This window comes from Thermobia domestica, chromosome 3 (assembly GCF_964235325.1).
Source record: "Thermobia domestica chromosome 3, izTheDome1.hap1.1, whole genome shotgun sequence".
NCBI classification, from domain to species: domain Eukaryota; kingdom Metazoa; phylum Arthropoda; class Insecta; order Zygentoma; family Lepismatidae; genus Thermobia; species Thermobia domestica.
The window spans coordinates 155,061,611-155,079,939 of NC_137456.1; the positions used below are offsets into that span (position 1 = coordinate 155,061,611).

General features: G+C 34.5%; 1 protein-coding gene across 1 annotated transcript in view; it reads left to right on the forward strand.

Moving 5' to 3' along the window:
* Nucleotides 1-4,874: 4,874 nt before the first annotated feature.
* LOC145682004 (hemolymph lipopolysaccharide-binding protein-like) overlaps nucleotides 4,875-18,329 on the forward strand; it is a 114,088-nt gene continuing 100,633 nt past the window's right edge. The window contains exons 1-2 of the mRNA XM_081753607.1: nucleotides 4,875-4,893; nucleotides 6,174-6,308. Of these exons, the coding sequence (XP_081609733.1) occupies nucleotides 4,875-4,893; nucleotides 6,174-6,308 (154 nt within the window). The remainder of the gene's footprint in view (nucleotides 4,894-6,173; nucleotides 6,309-18,329) is intronic.

An 18,329-nucleotide genomic window follows, 5' to 3' on the forward strand; every position in this document is an offset into this window, starting at 1 on the left:
TAAAGAAAGCGTGTTACTATGTATCGTGATGAAGACAAATCCTACTTAGTTTCTGTTTAAGCATCCAAAATTTCGATATTAATATTGTCCAGGAGGTGACACCTTCTTTTACCACGCCAGTTTCCTTTCTGACACTAATCCTTCGAAAGTAACTCTTATCTTTTCTTTTTCTTTTCCTATCAACTTCAGTATACTTCTATACATTGCAATAGGACGTGATATTGAGGTCTTTAATCTTCAGTAATAATAATAATAATAATAATAATAATAATAATAATAATAATAATAATAATAATAATAATAATAATAAAATAGTGTTATTAACATTTTTAAAATTGCCCTAAAATTAGCAAAAATTTACAGATAAGTCGGGATTTCGGACGGTGTCCGGACCTCCAGGACATGCTTATGCAACTACCAAAATTTTAAAGGAAAGCGTTCCACCAAAGTTTCATGTAGATAGTATTCTACTGTACGTTTTCAGGAAAATACCTGCAATAAAAATAACTGAATATCACTGAACAATAAGGCATATAATAAACTAACTTTCAGCATATGCTGAAGTAATTATAAAAGCTTTGCTACAAAAAAACCTACACAGATTATAATTCGATGAGCTCCGTAATACAAAGTAACAAATAGCGTATAAGATTCAGTCTAGAAAGTAATTGTTACTTAAAGAATGGACATGCACTACTTCGACAATCGAGATAAAACGAGAAATGTTTACGATATTTTTCCGCTCATATCGATTCTCATCTCCAAAGCGAGATGATAATTGGAATTAGCCTAGTCCCGTCTCGAATGTAAAATGTTAATTCTCGTCTCAATTTTCTTTTCTTTTCTTTCTTTTCTTTTTTTTTTTTTTTTTTTTTTTTTTTACAAATGAGATGAGAAATTCCTCTTCTCGTGGACAACACTAAGCAAAACCGAAATATTCTTGCCAAATATCAGGTTTCTGGTTGTAATGTTGTCCTGAGCGGTAATAATCTCCTAACTTTTAATCTTCTATAAGACAATAATAATTTTATTAGTTTATTATTATTATTGCTATTATTATTCCTGAAGATTTGATAGTTCAGGTGTTGAAACATCCGAGTATTCAAATAACTGAAGATAATAAAACGTGCGTCATCGCCGATCAAACGACAAAAAAACTCTAAAGTAAAAAAAATACTTCGCGTTCGTGGAAACGATTCGATTACGTTCAAATTACTAGTCGAGCGCCTTGACAACTGAACCACGATTACTACGCTGTAATGGGTTCGTCTTTAGTTCGTTTACTAGTATAATATACGCGCCGTATTTGATTCAAAATAAAGGATTTTTGTAGTTTGTTTTTTAAAAATCTGAAATGTTAGTAACTTAGTGAACACAGTAATATAATGCCCTCAGAGTTCTTAATTACTACAGCCCGAATGTATATGCAAAGTGCTTGTTTATAGTAACATGCAGAAACGTATGGACATTTTTTTCTTTCAGATGGACATGTAAGGATTCGTTTGAGACCCCTGAGCTTCTCCGTGGCTAAGCGGTTAGCGTACGCGCCTTTGGCGTGGGAAACCCGGGTTCGACTCCCGGTGGGGCCTCATGTGTTTCGGATTCCACGTTAATCAGCAAGTCCACGTCTCATATAGCCTCACTGCTGAACGGGACGTTTAACTCAAAATCAACTCAACTCAACTCAACTCGGTTGAGACTCTCGGGGCCGCGGTGGCTCAGTGGTAGAGCGTTCACCTCTGGTGCATGGGGTCCCGGGTACAAACCCTGCTCCCGCCAAGTGAACTTTGTGGTGGACACACACCGTGTGCGTGGGTTTTCTCGGGGTTCTCCCGTTTCCTCCCACTTTCTTCATTCCACCATTTCATTCATTTCTCATAATCACCGTCTCCTTTAGCCTAACCGGCGTAAGCGTGGGACGTAAAACTCAAAGATTTCATTTCATTTTTTTTCGTTTGAGACTTATATGGCATGCATTTTTCATAAACTTTGCAGGATACTGCATATTTCCGAATTTTATTGCTGCATACTTGCATATTTCAGAGTATATTACAAAACGTAGGTTAGTTAAAGTGAAGTCAATCACTTTGTAAATTCAGATGTATAATAAAACTTTGTGTACAATAAAAGATAACATAATAAAGTGTTGTATCCAGAATTAGTCCACCTCACTTGTCTTGCATACGGTCTTCATCATGTAGCAAAAACAATCAGGTACCAATATCTGGAAGTAGGTGCGTTTGTATCAAGAATAAAGAAAGTATTTTTGAAAGCTCCATCGTGCGTACGTATCTTTCGCGAAATTACAAAAAATGTTCCGCTATCTTCGCAACCAGTTTAAACTAAATGAGGCTCGTGGGCAGAAGCCGTATTATGCAGAAAACGTAAATCATAAAGTGAAGACAATTGTAAACTCACTAAATCCCGATGATGCTGCTGCTATTTCCATGTTGCAAAAATGATTTTCTACAAGCGACATTTAGAACAAAATTTACATACACAACAATTTCTCGAGAATATCTGAAATTATCAGACAGTTGGAATGCGATAACAATGCCTTGCTCCATTTACTCTCCTTGTTGGGTGAATTAGTACAGACTTTGTCCAGTGAAATACACAGCGTCAGATAAACTTTTCCAGGCATTATGCAGAAATTCCGGATATAAAACAATTTGACATTTGAAATATACTTATGGCGTAAAGATGGAATTGAAAGAGGACCTAACATAAGAAGATATTTGGTGCTTTTCGTGCTTTTCAAATACATCAGTGACTTCTGCTAGTGTGGAAAGGAACGTTTTGATATACAAAACGTTCCCGCTGATAAACGCAGAGGGTTTACAGAAGAAAATCTCAAGAAGACGTTAAGAGTTCAAACAACAGAGGTCATTAAATATTTTTCATAAGAAATTGTAATTTTATTTTCTTAGTGTATATTTCAGTGCATATGTTACAATTTTTAATGCATATTTTTGATATTTTTCGTGCTTATTTGCATGGATATCTTGGGGTTTGTTTGTGCATGGAATCCCGAGCTCTATTAATTACATATTCCTGTGTTTTGCCGATAAATTTGATTATTAGCAAGCTACTGTTTTGAGCATAGAGAAAAGGCTCTTTGTTTAGACGAGCTGGAATACGTAACACTTTAGACAAGTGGTTTTCTAATCCGGCGATCTAGCTTCGATTCTCTCCTCCCCATTTATACTTTTTAAACTGTTTCATTTACAAGGCTGAGCTCCTGTTGGATGCTTTCAAATGAAAGATAATCTCCAGTGGAGAAATCCAGTAATGATGTAATCCTGAAAATAAATAAAGGAAAATGAATGGAGAAAACGAATTACAGAGTTAATTCTGTTAATGGTTCTATATTTGATATTAACCGTTAATTTCGTGCATTTTTAAATTGTTGTTTATTGACACTATATTCTCTTCTTTTCTCCTTGTGTCTCAATGAGTAAATGTTAAAAAATAAGATACAAATCAGGAACCCTCAGTTATATTTGCAACCTAAGGGGAAATACGCTTAGTATGGATAAGTTCTCCAAATCGTTTGAGTATTATCGAATTTTGCAATTTTAATATTTACAAATAAGTTACTGCATACCAATATTTAGCATTTTCAAAAGTCATTTAACGAATAATGAAATCAGACAAGTTCTTGTTTCGAAGTAACATTACGTATCAATCACTGGCGCCGAAACCTAGGAGCTCAGGTCCCGTTAGACCCCCAAAATTTTCATTAGGGGCTGGGTTCTTCCCCTGAATGATCCATCCATACTTTGATTGATTTGCATCTAGGATTACTGTTAATAGTTTCAAAACTCAGCGCAAGGCATTGTGCTTACTTAAAAAAATAATCTAATACATATACCACATAATCTATCCGCATATTATTTGTAACACATACATGTATAGTCATTTGAAGTAAGTTAACTTGTTTATATAATCCATCATTTGAGTTAATTATAAGATTATTTAAGTCCCCTGACTGCTATCTTCTCATCGGCGCCTCTTGTGTCCGTATATTGTTTTCTGATACTGTGCTGTGTACTGTGAGTACAAGTATGCAAAGATTCCCTTTTGTCATTTCGTCAGCCAGCGATTTGCCTCACTCGTACACAAAAACACTCTTCACGATTTGCTCTTGTAACAGATGGGGACAACTTCATGCTGCTGTTCTAGCCTCTACCAGGCGTAATTAATCTTGGAGTGGACGTTAGGTGGGTTGCCTAACCCACGGATTTTTTGCCTCAAGAATTTATGTGGCCCACTGTACAATTGAAGTCGTGATTTGTTAGGCAAAATTGGTATGGACCTATATTCCTTCCTAAAAGTTTGGCACTATTATTTCACATATACTGTTTGCTATGAAGTCCCATTTAATGTTGATTTATCATTGTATAATTAATTGTTAAATTCCGATTTATAAATTTATCAAAAATGACATGATATTGTGCTAATTTTATTTGAACACAATCTAATTAGTGTAGAGTAGTTTCGATTTTTCTAAATTATAACAATCTTTGAATTATCAAATTTACACTCCATGACGCACTAACACTTTCGTGTTATAAATAAGAACGTGAATTATCGACAATGGCGGAAGGTGAAGTATAGTTGAGAGAGACGGGACAAAGCCAGATCCTGGAAAACTATACTCAAGAATGCGAGAATTTAACACAAACACATACAATCTAAATCAAGGGAACCGAGTAGCGATACGAACCTGGCTGTTCTTGACACCCGAAGATATTCAGCAACTGATTTGTGAATTCTTACATGTTATACGGAGGTCATTTCACAAAATATCGCTAATTAGAGCTTACATAAAATATGTAGAAACGAAAGCACAGTGGTAGAGCGTGCGGTAAATGGTTCAACCCCTGTCAGGTAAGTTTGTAGTGAAGACATCATGTCCGTATGTTTTGTTGGGATACTCCCGTTTCCTCCCACATTTGTATCTAACCGATTCTGTCATCATCATTCATTTGTCTTATTTCTTTGTCTTAATTAGATTTATGGGCATATTTGTGGGACGTTAAAGTGAAAGATTAACCATTAGCTTCAATCTTTTGAATTTCAGTTCTATATCTGCCTAATAGTTTAGGTTGAACCCTTATATTAGTCGTATACTCTATGTATTTGGATATCTGGTTACCTTTCTGTCGTAGTTAAGCATAGGTAAACTGAATCTTCTGATGTTACCATTAACAATTAAGTCATGACGTAAAGCCGTTAACTTTATTCTTGAATCTCATTAGACGTGGACTCCAAACGCTTAAATAGTTAGCATAATAGTTTTCTGGATAAATATCACGAATTCTTTGTGGAAGTATTGTTCAAATACCAGCGTTTGGAGACATTTGTACAATTAAATCAATGTCTGGTAAATTTTGAACGTTAGGATTACAAGGTTTGGAATACGGTTCGGAATGAAGGTTTGGAATGAAGCTTGTAGGGAACATGATATTTACTATAGAGATAATAAAGACGCACCCCCAGAATAAGACTGTCGTAACTCAAAATAGATTTTTAATTGTTATCAATTTTTAACGTGTAATAATTGCAATGTGTATGTATTTAAGAAAGACTTTGTTTGCAATAATTATTACTATACATATTGAAATAACGTTACAATCTTCAAAAAGAGACGAGATAATGAAGTTCCTTTAGATATAACAAATTTCTTTGGCTTACTCTTAAAATTGACATTTCAGAGTTACGACAGTTTTATTCTGGGGGTACGCAGACACAGAATTAGAAAATAAAGCATGGAACAGAGATTTGCTAAAGATGCTAATCTAATAAGTGAGAAGCTACCTGCTCTTGGAACTGCCTTAGCTATGAACACAAAAGTAAGGTTTGGTTTAGGTTTATAAGTATTATGTTTAATTTTTATGGATTTTTCCATAAAAGTTTTATAATAAATATAAGTATGAAGTTAAGTAGTTTTACATTTACAATTCCTAATGAGGAACTTAAACAATTAAATATTAATCACATTTTAACTAAGAAACAGATAAATGATAAAGCTAAAAAGATGAAAGAAGATACAAAAATGAATTTAACTCTTTCTATACCTCAAGTTAAGAAAATAAACAAAGAAATAAGGGCAAATGATAATAAAGTTCACTATGGAGGTTTTATATTTACTATTCCAACCATTCTAGATTTAATAGGTGCTCTTGGTTCTGCTAGTGCTGGAGTTGCTACTGTAGTCAAAACGGTAGAAGATATGAAAAAGAATAAAGCAGAATTAGAAGAACAGAAGAGACATAACTTAGTAACGGAAGAAAAACAAGGGGGTAAGCTTCCAAAAAACTTAAAGCCCAAAACAGTAAAGAAAAAGAAATCAAAGCCTTAAGTAACTTGAATCTAATTCATCTTGTTAAACAGCTTAAAATAAAAAAAAATTTAGAGGTGTATTTATGAGTGATGAATTACCTAAACAACCAAAGAAAAATGAGTGTGGTATTGTTATCTTTGATACGTCTAAAAATATAGGAACTCATTGGATTTGTTATTGGAAAGAAGGAAATAAAAAGTATGTGTTTGATTCATTCGGAGGTAATCCACCAAAAACACTTGCAAAATATCTTGGTTATAGTATAGAGTACAGTAGCAATCGTATACAACATTTTAACGAGGTAATCTGTGGGCATTTATGTATTGTAGTATTAAAAAATGTTTACAAATGGATATAGTTTTTCAGAAATCATTAGTCAGGTGAATAGAAATAAGGATATTTGGAGAAGTTATATTTTATTTGTTTTATGGGCTGAACTCATAAAACGATAACAATAATTTTTCTTTATAATAAATATGGATAAAATAGTCATATGAATTACAATCCTTTAAACCTAATCAAAAGACAATCGAAAATTTAAATAAGCCAAACAGATCTATTGAGTTTGATATAGATGTTGGGGATGGGTTCGTTCATCCTTATTATGCTATTTATGTAACTTTTGAAATTAGAGGTAGAGATGCTAATGGAGAATATACTGCTCGTCAAAATATTAGACTTGTTAATAACTTCTTCCCACATCTGTTTTCTCAAATACATGTTAGTAAGCATGGACAAATATTGGATATTATAGATTATCCTGGTTTAAGTTCGATAGCTGTAAACACATGTACAATTTCAAAACCAGAAGCAAATCATTATGATGAATGTGGATGGGAAGGAATTACACGGCGAAGAACAGATGAAGAATTAGTATTTTTACTAAGACTTTTACCAGGATTTTGTTCTGATTATAAAGATATTATGTGGAAAGGAGGATTGAAATATACATTTAAAGAAGTGGTTCTTGTGATAATGCATTTGCTATTTGGAAAACTAAAAAGCAGGATGGAACGTATGAGAATGATCAACCACATCCAGGTAAAGTTAAGATTACAAATATGGAGTTGAGAATGCCTATTGTTAATTATGAACCTTACTATGCTACCTTGTTAAGAACTAACATGTTAAAATAGGTAAGATTCCTATTTCCTTCAACATATATCAATGTTTACAAAAATCAGTTACAGGCAAATATTTAGAATTCGATCTAACCACACAATTTAACTCAAGTGAATTTGATATGCCTAATTTTGTGATTGCATTTTTCCAAACTGATAGGAATGATAACTAAGAAAGAGATTCAAGCTATTTTGATCATTATAAAATACAGAATATCCATTTTCGTAATTCTAGAAATGAGTCTTTTCCTTTAGAATCTTTGAACTTAGATTTTGAAAAGCATAAATATCTCTAAGCTTACGAAATGTATACGATATACAAGAGAGTTACAATTTAAACACAGAGATGTTTTATTATCCTAAAGAGTTTTTAGAAAATAGACCCATGTTCGTAATTAACACAAGCAAGCATAAATCAGTAACTGTAAATGACAAAACTAATTTGAAATTGACTGTTAATTTTGAAAGCGATGTATCAGATAAAACGATTTGTTATGTTGTAATGATTGGGAAGAAAAACCTTGAATATGATGTTCAAAAAGAAAAGATGATTGAGAAAATTTAAATGCGATTAGATGTTTTTTAGTTCGTAAAGTATTTTTGTGGTAATTATCATAAAAACTGATATATAGACCAAGAAGATAAACAGATTGTGATCCAAACCGTACAAAACGGAACGAATTGTTCCACTTGTTTTTAAGCTAAGATGAATGATGAATTGTGTGTAATAAGAACGAAACGTTCCACTTGTGTTTAAGTTAAGTTGAATGATGAATTGTGTTTAATAAGAACGAAACTTTCCACTTGTGTTTAAGTTAAGATGAATGATGAATTGTGTTTAATAAGAACGAAACGCTTCACTTGTGTTTAAGTTAAGATGAATGATGAATTGTGTTTAATAAGAACGAAACGTTCCACTTTGCTTATTTAATGAAACCGATAATTTAAAAAATGACCATAAAAACTTATTTAATAAAATGAATATTCCAGATAACATTCCACGAGAGAATCTAATTGCATTAATTGAGAATACAATATTAACACTCCGAAACTTACTAGCAAAAAATAAGAGGAAATTTAAGAGGTTAAAATGTATTTATGTTACTCTTATTGCATTTTCGATACGACTTTCTGCTTCAACGGGGTTTATAAATATATTTATTCCTGTTACAGTCTATTCAATTGTTACATCAGTATTTGGATCTGCTTCTGCCGTTATCACTGGTTTATCAACACGATTTAATATAGCTTCGAAGAAAGAGTATTATAAAAATAAGGTTTCTCAAATAGTTATGTTTAAGGATGAGCTAAATGTTATTAAAGTAATGAATGGAGAATTAACAGACGAATATATAAAAGACATTGTTGATAAAATTAACTATATATATAACGAGATAAGATCACTACAAAAATGAATAGATTTTCAAAAGTTTTATGCAATAAATGAGAAATGGCCTCACAATTAAACAAGAAAAACAATATTAACATTTTAAAGCTTGTTAAATTGTAAGATCTGGAAGAAGGAAAATCATAAGAAATAACCTCATGGAAATTGATACAAACAAAATACACTGGGGAAAGGGTATTAGTACATCTAAATGAGAAATACAAAACCTTATTATCACAGAGATATAATGAAGATACTGGTCAAGTTTTAAAAGAGATGAAAACTAAGAAACTGTTTATGAGGTATGTTGGAATGAAAGATCTTTCTAATGGTTACAAAATACATCAACAGTTCTTTAAAAATGATTCTAAGAAGTAAAAAAATGATTTAAAAATTTTTTCTAAAGTAAAAAATGGAGTGGTTAGTATGGATTCCCAAAAGAAGTTCATTCATACTAATAATTTCAATGTAATTGTAAAATATGAGCAAACCAAAACGGAAGTAGTTTTTGATATTAACGGTTGCCTATTCAGCTTGAATTATGACCAATGGACTGAGTTTAAGAAGTCATTGTTTCCCATAGAGAACGAGGTTAACAGAAGATTCCATTATCAGTATCCAAACTTGTAATTTTAAGTATGTTTTAAATTATAGTTAATTGATTTTAAGAGTTTTATGATTATAAAGCTATAAAACTAAGACCCTTAGACATATAGAACGCAATGTCATTTGAATTTTAAAGATACATGTATAAATAAGGGAGTTATTTGAGTTCTTGTAATAATATCCTTAGAGTTATGCAGCCTACAAAACATTCAAAAGATAGTAATTTTATTTCTCTATTGATTGCCGTTTGAATTTTGAAAATTGGCTAATAAACAACGGAGAAATAACAAATTCAATATTTCGAGAATTTTTTACGGGTTTTGTTTTGAGTTTTCGGGAAAATGTTATTCTTTAAAAAAGTCTTACCCTTTTATGTAGATTATGCTAGTATTTTTTATTTTCAATTATCTGAATTTTTATTTTTTGCAGTGTTGCACTCATAATTTTTTTCAGAAATTTGCCAACTTTTTTATTTGATGAGTTAGCGCATTTTAACTATGGAGGGGTAAAACTATCCTCTTAAAATATTTGGGGTGAACACTATAATATTTGATAAGTGGGTTGGGAACACTGACATTTTTTTTTCTTTTTGAACATTGATGCTTAATCTAAATTTGCAGGCTAGGTTAACATATTCAAGCAGTTACTCACTTACTTAATAGATGGCGTAGCATATCATTTAGTTTATCACTTTGCTAATAGAGGCATTGCTTGTAGAAGTATTTGTTCACATATAAGGACCGATTTTCACTTGATTTCCTTGAGTACGTGTTAGCCGAGCGTGCTCGCTCATGGTCTGGCCAGCTGTGAGTAGTTATCGGCGTGGTCGACGTCGCAGGTTCGAATCGCCTTCAAGCCAGAAGAAGGATTTTAACTATCTCCTCTACAAGCCAAACAGATCAGAGGGAGTTGATGTGAATGGAGACTAGCGCTAGTCGTGAAAGGAAAACGGAGGCACAACAGAAGCAGCAGCAGAAGCAGCAGAAGCAACAGAAAGAGAAACAAACAGAAAAAGGAGCCTGAGAGCAGCCAAAAGCAAAACCAAAGAAGCAAATAGGAGAAAGACGTAAGTCCTCTCAGGTCCACCTGTGCACAGGTTTTGCTGCTTTTTACTTTGAAAATTTATTTATGTTATAGAGTTTTTAGATGTAAGTTTTTATGATTTTAAATGTCATAAAAGCCTGCCCAAAGACAATACTCAATCTCACTTTGTGCCATCCTAAAGTGTTAAATAATATTTGCCAAAAGTACTGGTAGGAGGAAAAAGTGGGCTGGTAGTAACCAATGTACACTACTACTAATAATAAAATTACATGAATTCAATAGAAACAATGTGTAACTTGTCAAAAGACAATACACTAAAATCTCTAAACTTTTACTGAAAGCTCTATAGCAATATACAACTGCACACAATGCAGGATTACACAAGGAATAATAAAGAACGATATGTACAAAAATAAATTAGAACAATAGTACCTGGACAGGTAAGTTGATATTATGTGCAGCCTAAATGTAATTTTCTTTGTGAATGCCAAAACGGTATTGTTTAAGACCTGACAACGTTGTGGCGCTATCTGTGTAGTATTCTTGATAGTCAGGAGTGTTGTTCGTATATTCCGTCTTCCGTTTGCTTCGGTTTTGCTACAAAACGCTTTTTGCGATTCAGTTTTTTCGCTCTAGTGTTTAGCAGTATATATACATCCTCACGACATTGTCAAGGCTCTATATTTGTATCTTACATTTAAAGTTGCAACCGGGTGTTTCTGGCTGCCGTATTCGGTAGCCCGACCATCACTCCTGTTCTTCGCGCGCAGAGTCATTCGAAGAACTGAAAACGTACTCTGTACACAAACAGTTTATGGTTGTGAACTCGGAAAGCCTGGTACTTCTGCTTGTCAAGATCAAAAAGTGGGAGAAAAAAGGATGTGTAGAATGTAAAGAGGGTTCAACAGTGATTGATACTTGTAAGAAACATATTCATTTGTAGTTCGTGCACATTCCGCCTGTAGCGCTACTGGGCACAACGTATATTGCAACTGTATAACTCTTGAATACCGCATGTAGGTCTATTGGCGTATGTGACGACCGAAACTATGTTGTCAGCTCTGACTGCGATAACGCACTGCTGTGCTGCTTTTGCTTTTCTTTTTTGTCCTTTGTCATTTGTGAGACGCCAAGCATGTTGTTTTTGCTTGTTGCACGCGCTGAACGAGTTCCTGCGGAGGGAAGTATTTAAGAAGTTAACTACATATTCTTGTTTGCGTTAAAAATATGATAAGTACTTTGAATTATAATACGGTTTTAAATTAGTTAACTGTTGAAAAAAAGAAACGAAAATAAAAGCTGTACTTGTAAATGTATATTAGTCGAGGACGTAGCTTCTGACAGTGTTGCAGGCACGTAGCCAGGATTTCGTGAAGGGGGGGGGGGTCCGTGACATGAAATACTGTGGTCATCATCACTCTAAACTCTTTTACTGGAACATATATTGGTTCGTTTAGCCAACATTTCGTCACGGTGAGGGGGAGTGACATGAAATTCTGAAGACCCAGTACCTCTATCAATCTAAACTGTTTTACTATCAATATATATTGGTTTGTTAGGACAATAAAATGAGGATATGTTGGCAAGTATTTTAATAACAAACTATGAAGACATTTCGAGCAAAATAATAAAAAAAAGTATTGAAAAAGATTTTGCAATATTTACCTCCTTCTCCTGTTTATTAAAATATAACAATTTTCCTTTCGTTATGACCTCAATTATTATAAAAAGTACATACTGAATACTGTCTTGTAAACTATCTTTTAATATAAATAAAATAAAGAGTTTGTTTTTTGTGTTTGTCTCTGTCTTTTTGTGTGCGGCCTGGGAACCAGACGAGTGGACCGAGAGTTACCAAATTTTGGTCAGGGGTACCTTGGCCCAGGCCCCAGATCAAGACGCAGCGATTTTTTCAAATTTCGAAGCAGTGGGGTCTCAGGGGTCTTTTACCGGACCGGCTTGGGAACCAGACAAATTGACCGAGCGTTACCAAATTTTAGTCACGAATACCTTGGTCAAGGCTCCAGACCAGAGTAAACGTTTTTGTCGAAATTCTAACCAGGGGGTCTCAGGGGGGCGTTTACCGGGACATGTAAAGGTAGTAGAAAATGACCGATATTTTACTATTTATTTATATAACAATCACCAGATACAGCTCAGAGGCCATTTTGCATTGGATATCCAACAACATTAACAATGGAAAGGATTTGGGAAGGTATCGCCCAGGGCCAGTTTAGTAGGTGCCATCCCTGCATTTGCCTGGTAGGACTGAGGGAAACCCTGGAAAACTTCAGTCAGGATGGTAGGCAGCGGGATTCGAAGCCACGACCTCCCGAATGCGAAGCCAACGCTCTACCACTTGAGCTATTAGTGTGGAATTCTTATTTTCGCGGTCGCTGAAATCAATGGTGAAACTCCAGTCGCATTAATTTCCAAATTCACGCTATTCGGCTCCGGGCCGGGGATCACCGGAGGGGGTGAGATACCAAGACATACAAAAGTAATTCAAAATGACCGATATTAGTGTCAAATCCATAGTTTTCGCGGTCGCTGAAATCAATGGTGACACTTCCATTAGCGATGACTTGCAAGTATGCGGTCCGGGAGTCAGCGGGGGGCGATGTAAAAAATGTCCCAAAATGACCGATATTAGTATCAAATCCATAGTTTTCGCGGTCACTGAGATAATGGTGATACTCCCACAGGCGTTGACTTCCAAATACAGGCGTTGACTTCATGTCTTCAACTTTACGGGATCCCGAGATATAAACATCTTAGTATAATAATAATTGTAATATCCAACTTTATTCTCTTACAAACCCTTTTCTTCCCTTCTAGATCACAATCAAAAACGCTGAAATATGTATCTAATTATTGGGATTACAGAGTAAGATTTATAATAATATTGTACAGTTAGTACTTTGGTCCATCCCGTCCGTTACTCCGCACGAAACTCTTGAACGAAACTGAATTTGACTTCTGTTTTTTGCAATTGATAGCTAAAGTAATTATCTCGAAAGCGTTCGTTAGTAAAGGATCATAAACCAGGAGGTTGTGGATCAGAAACCAGGAGTGGTAGAAATCAACCATTTTTGCTTTTAATGTTGATCCTGTAAACCAAAAAGGGTAATAGTTAGCAAGAAACGGTTTAAGGCAGTCGATTTAGCATCCCAAGAATACCTTTCAACTCCATCCTTAATACTGTATTGAAATAGAAAGTGGCAGAAATAAAGAAGTTCCCGCTTTAACATTGAATGGGGAAAAACGGTAATATATAGCGAGAAGCAGTTTTGGGAAATCGACTAAAAGATTCCAAGAACACCTGTCATTTCTATCCTTAACACTGATAAAACTAGAAGCGGTAGAAATCAACAATTTTCGGTTTATTTTTCATTACTGTGGAGCAAAAGCTGTAATAGATAGCGAGAAGCTGTTTTGGACAATCGACGGAGCATCCCAAGAATTCATTTTGTCTTTCCATAACACTCTAATAAAATCAGAAATGACAGGGTGTCTACTAAAATTCCAAAATGAATTTTCATGACCTTTTCTTTAACAAACCATTAAATTTAGTAACATTCTCAAAAGCGAATTTGAGTGCGACTTGAGCCAATTTTCACGCACGTGATAGAAGCGTGCTTTACTTGTGATTTGTTAGCGTCTAAAACCATTTCAGTTTTTGGTGGTGAATTTTGACATTTTATAGAACAACATTTACAAGTATATACTTATATTTGTACAGATAAAATGAATCGTGACCCAAAAGCAAACTTTCTTGACTTTCATGACCATTTTCTGATTTCATGACTTTCTTTAATCCTTTTCGTAACCGATAGACACCGTGGTAATCCAATATGACTTCCAGGTTCAATGTAATATACATAGAACATGACCTATAAGAGACAGCGAGAAGAGTTTTTTTTTAATGAGTTAGCGTTCTTAAAATAGTTACCATCTCTTCTTTTACCCTGTAATCAAACGTAATTATTAGAAATCAACCACTTCCGGTTTTAACGTTCATCGTTGTACAGTCTTGTTCAAGAAATCTTGACCACTCACCCTGCTATGAAAGATGATATTCTTGCAACCGCAAAAGGAAATTATAATGCTGTGGCTCTTAATAAACTTTTTAATCGACCAAACAAAATTCACATTTATTTGATTTAATTCTAACTATAGGTAAGACCACAGGCCTTTTCAAAGAGAGATGAGTGGCAAAGTTTTCTTGAACAAGACTGTATATAACAAACGGCAATAGATAGGCACGGTTTTTGTATTCGGTTAAGCGTCCCTAGAATATATTCCATCTCCACTATAATCACAAGTAAATAACACTAAGTGGTAGATATCTACTACAACTTCTGGTTTCAATTTTAATTGAAAAATATTGGGTGGTCCTGTTTACTGTCTTTAAGTGATTTTGTTTTAAATGAGAAGTCCTAAAGCCAAATTTCATGTTTGTAACTTTCAGAGATTCTGAGATACCGATATGCTATTATATGAGTAATAATTCCTACTCTCACCTTTTCCTTCTCCTTTTTTACTAAGAGATAAAAGAAATGCTGAAACACGTGTTAAATTATTTTAAATTGGAAATCCAAATACCAAATTTTAAGTTCCCAGTCCTATACGTTTCGGAGATGAGGGTATCTTATTAAAATAACTCTCACCACAATTCCTCCTCTTTTCGTGAATTTTCAAAAAATTTTCTTAGTGGTACACCACGTCACAAATCCTATGTAGGTGTAAATTCAAAGTTTCTAGGCAGTCCCTAGAACAGTGGCTCCTAATCTAGGGGTGCGAGTCTCTGACAGAACTAAATTTAAAATTACAAATATTACGAATGTTGTAACAAACATTAAATTAAATATTTAAACACGAAATAACTATTGTGTAGGAACTGTGGTTTCATTGACAAAACTGGTAAAATATAATATTCCACTGCACTACAATGCTAGCAGCAATCTTGCTGGAAATAAATATAAATTTGTGAGAATATGGCTATTATTATTTACTATTATTATATGCAAGCCCGTTCTTCGTACGGGTCAGCGGCGTAGCGTAAGGGAACGCCGCTATGCCCGGCATCCGCTGTTAATAAGAAAAATATGTATTTCATTGTATATAAATTGTTTGCTTGTAATTATTATCACAATTATTTCCACTGCAATCTTCTGGATGTCCTCTCTCGCCTTACTTTGACAGGTGGAACCTACGCATGCGCATCACTCAGATGCACATTTTCTCTCTTTCCTCTTGTCGTATGCTATGTTCCTTGGGCATCCAGGCCTACTGCAAGCAACGTGGTTTTCGTCTGCTTTCTGTCGAATGCGCATGCCCAACTACTACTCTCTTCATCCCTTGCAACTCTACATTTTGCTTTAGATATGCGCTGGCGTATTCAAGTATTTCCAACTCTATATATCTTGAACTAAGTTATAGTTTCTGTACAGAACGTACGAGCGCTAACATCAAGGAGATAGAACAAAACAAAAGTGGTTAATTCAATGTCTTTTTGAAGCATGCCGGTTATGTAAATAATAGTATAAAAATAGTTATGCTTTAATCGTAATTAAATGCATCGTAATTGTAATCGTAATTAAAGGCAAATTATTAATCTTCATCATAAATACATAGTACGTCCAGTGTCGTGGCCAGAAACTCTTCGAGGGAGCTCACACACACAAGCATAAATATAAAGCATTCAGTAGAATCATGGTCATCGATCTGGTAGACCAAGAAAGCCAGTACTCCTTGCCCCTCGTAAGGATTTCTTGGGACCTTCAGTCACTGGCACGTATTCCGGGGAGATGAGGAGGACATGTCCCCTCCAATCTTGGAGCAGGGAGACTGTTCGCCCCCCAACTATCCGATTTGAAATTGTGATGATTTGTATCCAACTGCTACAAAGGAAAGCAAGATGAAATTGATGTCCCTTGAATTGTTTTATTTTTAAAAAAGAATCGTATTCTTTAATATTTCATTGTCATTAATTATTGTTAGTCTACTTGCAGCTACTTGTTTAATTCCTGTAAAGATTCCTATAATGCTATTGCGATCATCATAATTTTGGTCAAATAAGAGTATTGTTGCGCCATAGATAGTTGACTTTCTTTCATAGTTTTGGGGAAGTCATGATATATATTATTACAAAACAAGTGTCCTAAAATTTTAATGTGGATCATTGTGGATGCGTAAATAGAAACATATCAATTATAAATATGCATTTATTCAGATTTCAGAATGTGTTCACGGTACTGATACGTATCACAATTTCATCTACATCCCCTGGTATATAAAATACAACAGATTCACCTCATAAATCAAATTCATCTACCGTAATATGAATCTCATCTCCCCTCCCCCCGGAATAAGCCTCAAATCTGCCCTCCTCCCAATGTTGAAGACAACTCTGGTCCTCTGATCCTCCACAGCATTGTTTTTCAACTTCATAAATATTTTGAACATCGCTTTAAAAAAAATAGGAACGGTCCTTCCCCTTTCCCCAAATGTTGAAGACAGATTTGCGCCCCTGCCTTCAGTGTCTGGATATCTGACAACGAAATACATACACAGAAACAGGCCCTCTGAGTTGGTTTAAGTGCTTTCTATTTGCATCTTCAAATGATATACGTATACACTCAGGTCCATATTCACGAATGGGCGTCTGAGTTCCGGACTCAAGATGACAAATTTCTAGGGGCGACTTTTTAAAGAACGAGATTGAAGTACGGTATGCGGAGAAAGAAGTTGCCTACGAGAAATAAAAAAAGGGAACTATACTGGAAACAATGTTCATACAACAGCGGGGCCGAGCTTTCTTGTCACATGGTAGTGGTAAGAAGGAGCTGAGACAATTGCTTATTGGCTTCTAACGTAATCGACGCATTTGCTTCTGTATATCCCACTAGGCCACCAATTAGGGGGCCTCCCACTTAATTTTTTTAATAACCATATATTTCCCATCAGTATAGCTATGTATTGCTGATTTTAGTAGTATTGTATCGCACAAGTGACTAACTTTGGCATCCCCATTTCGGAATACCACGCTACGCTACTGGTACGGGTAGAATAGGTTTATGGGAAATATTTGAAAGTTATATTTGATCACTCTTTCCCCATTACGTAACTTATTTGAACAAAAGTGAAATAAAACCCCTAGCTCGACCATGTTCAAAAATGTGTTTCATTCGATGCAGTATTTATTCTTTGCAAGAAATCTAAATTCTTTTCTGCTTTTACGATTCTTTTATTTCGAAGTGAGTTGATAAAATAGAAATGTCCCACATGCTAAATATATTTAAAAATTCATTTCAGACGTTTCAAACACTTTGCCACACTGTAACCTCTTTTCGAAGCAGAATTTTCGAAAACGCTGGGGAATGTCCACATGATGACCTCGTTAAGTAAAAAGTTATATACCTAGTTTCATCTCCTTTGCTTGGAAGATATTTAATTTTCGCCGTATATAGTAACTTCTCCACCCTCTTAGGATACAAATTTTAATGAAACTGACATGATTAAGAAATGGCTTCAGCCAAGTGCTAACTATGATCTAAAATTCCCAATCATTTTTCATGAGATGAGACGGAAGTGGAATTTCTTAGAACGCTGGGTTGCGTGTCTACTTGGTTTTTATATTAAATCACATCTTCATACATGAGAGATTTGAAAGATACTGTATTTTTAGCAAATATTTTAGACCTTGACCCCTCCCCTTAGGATACGCATTTCAGTGAAAGTGATATGATGAAACCATGCTCTAGAGTAGTTCTAAATATGTTCAGTAATTCTCCTCGAACATTCTATGATGATGAGACAG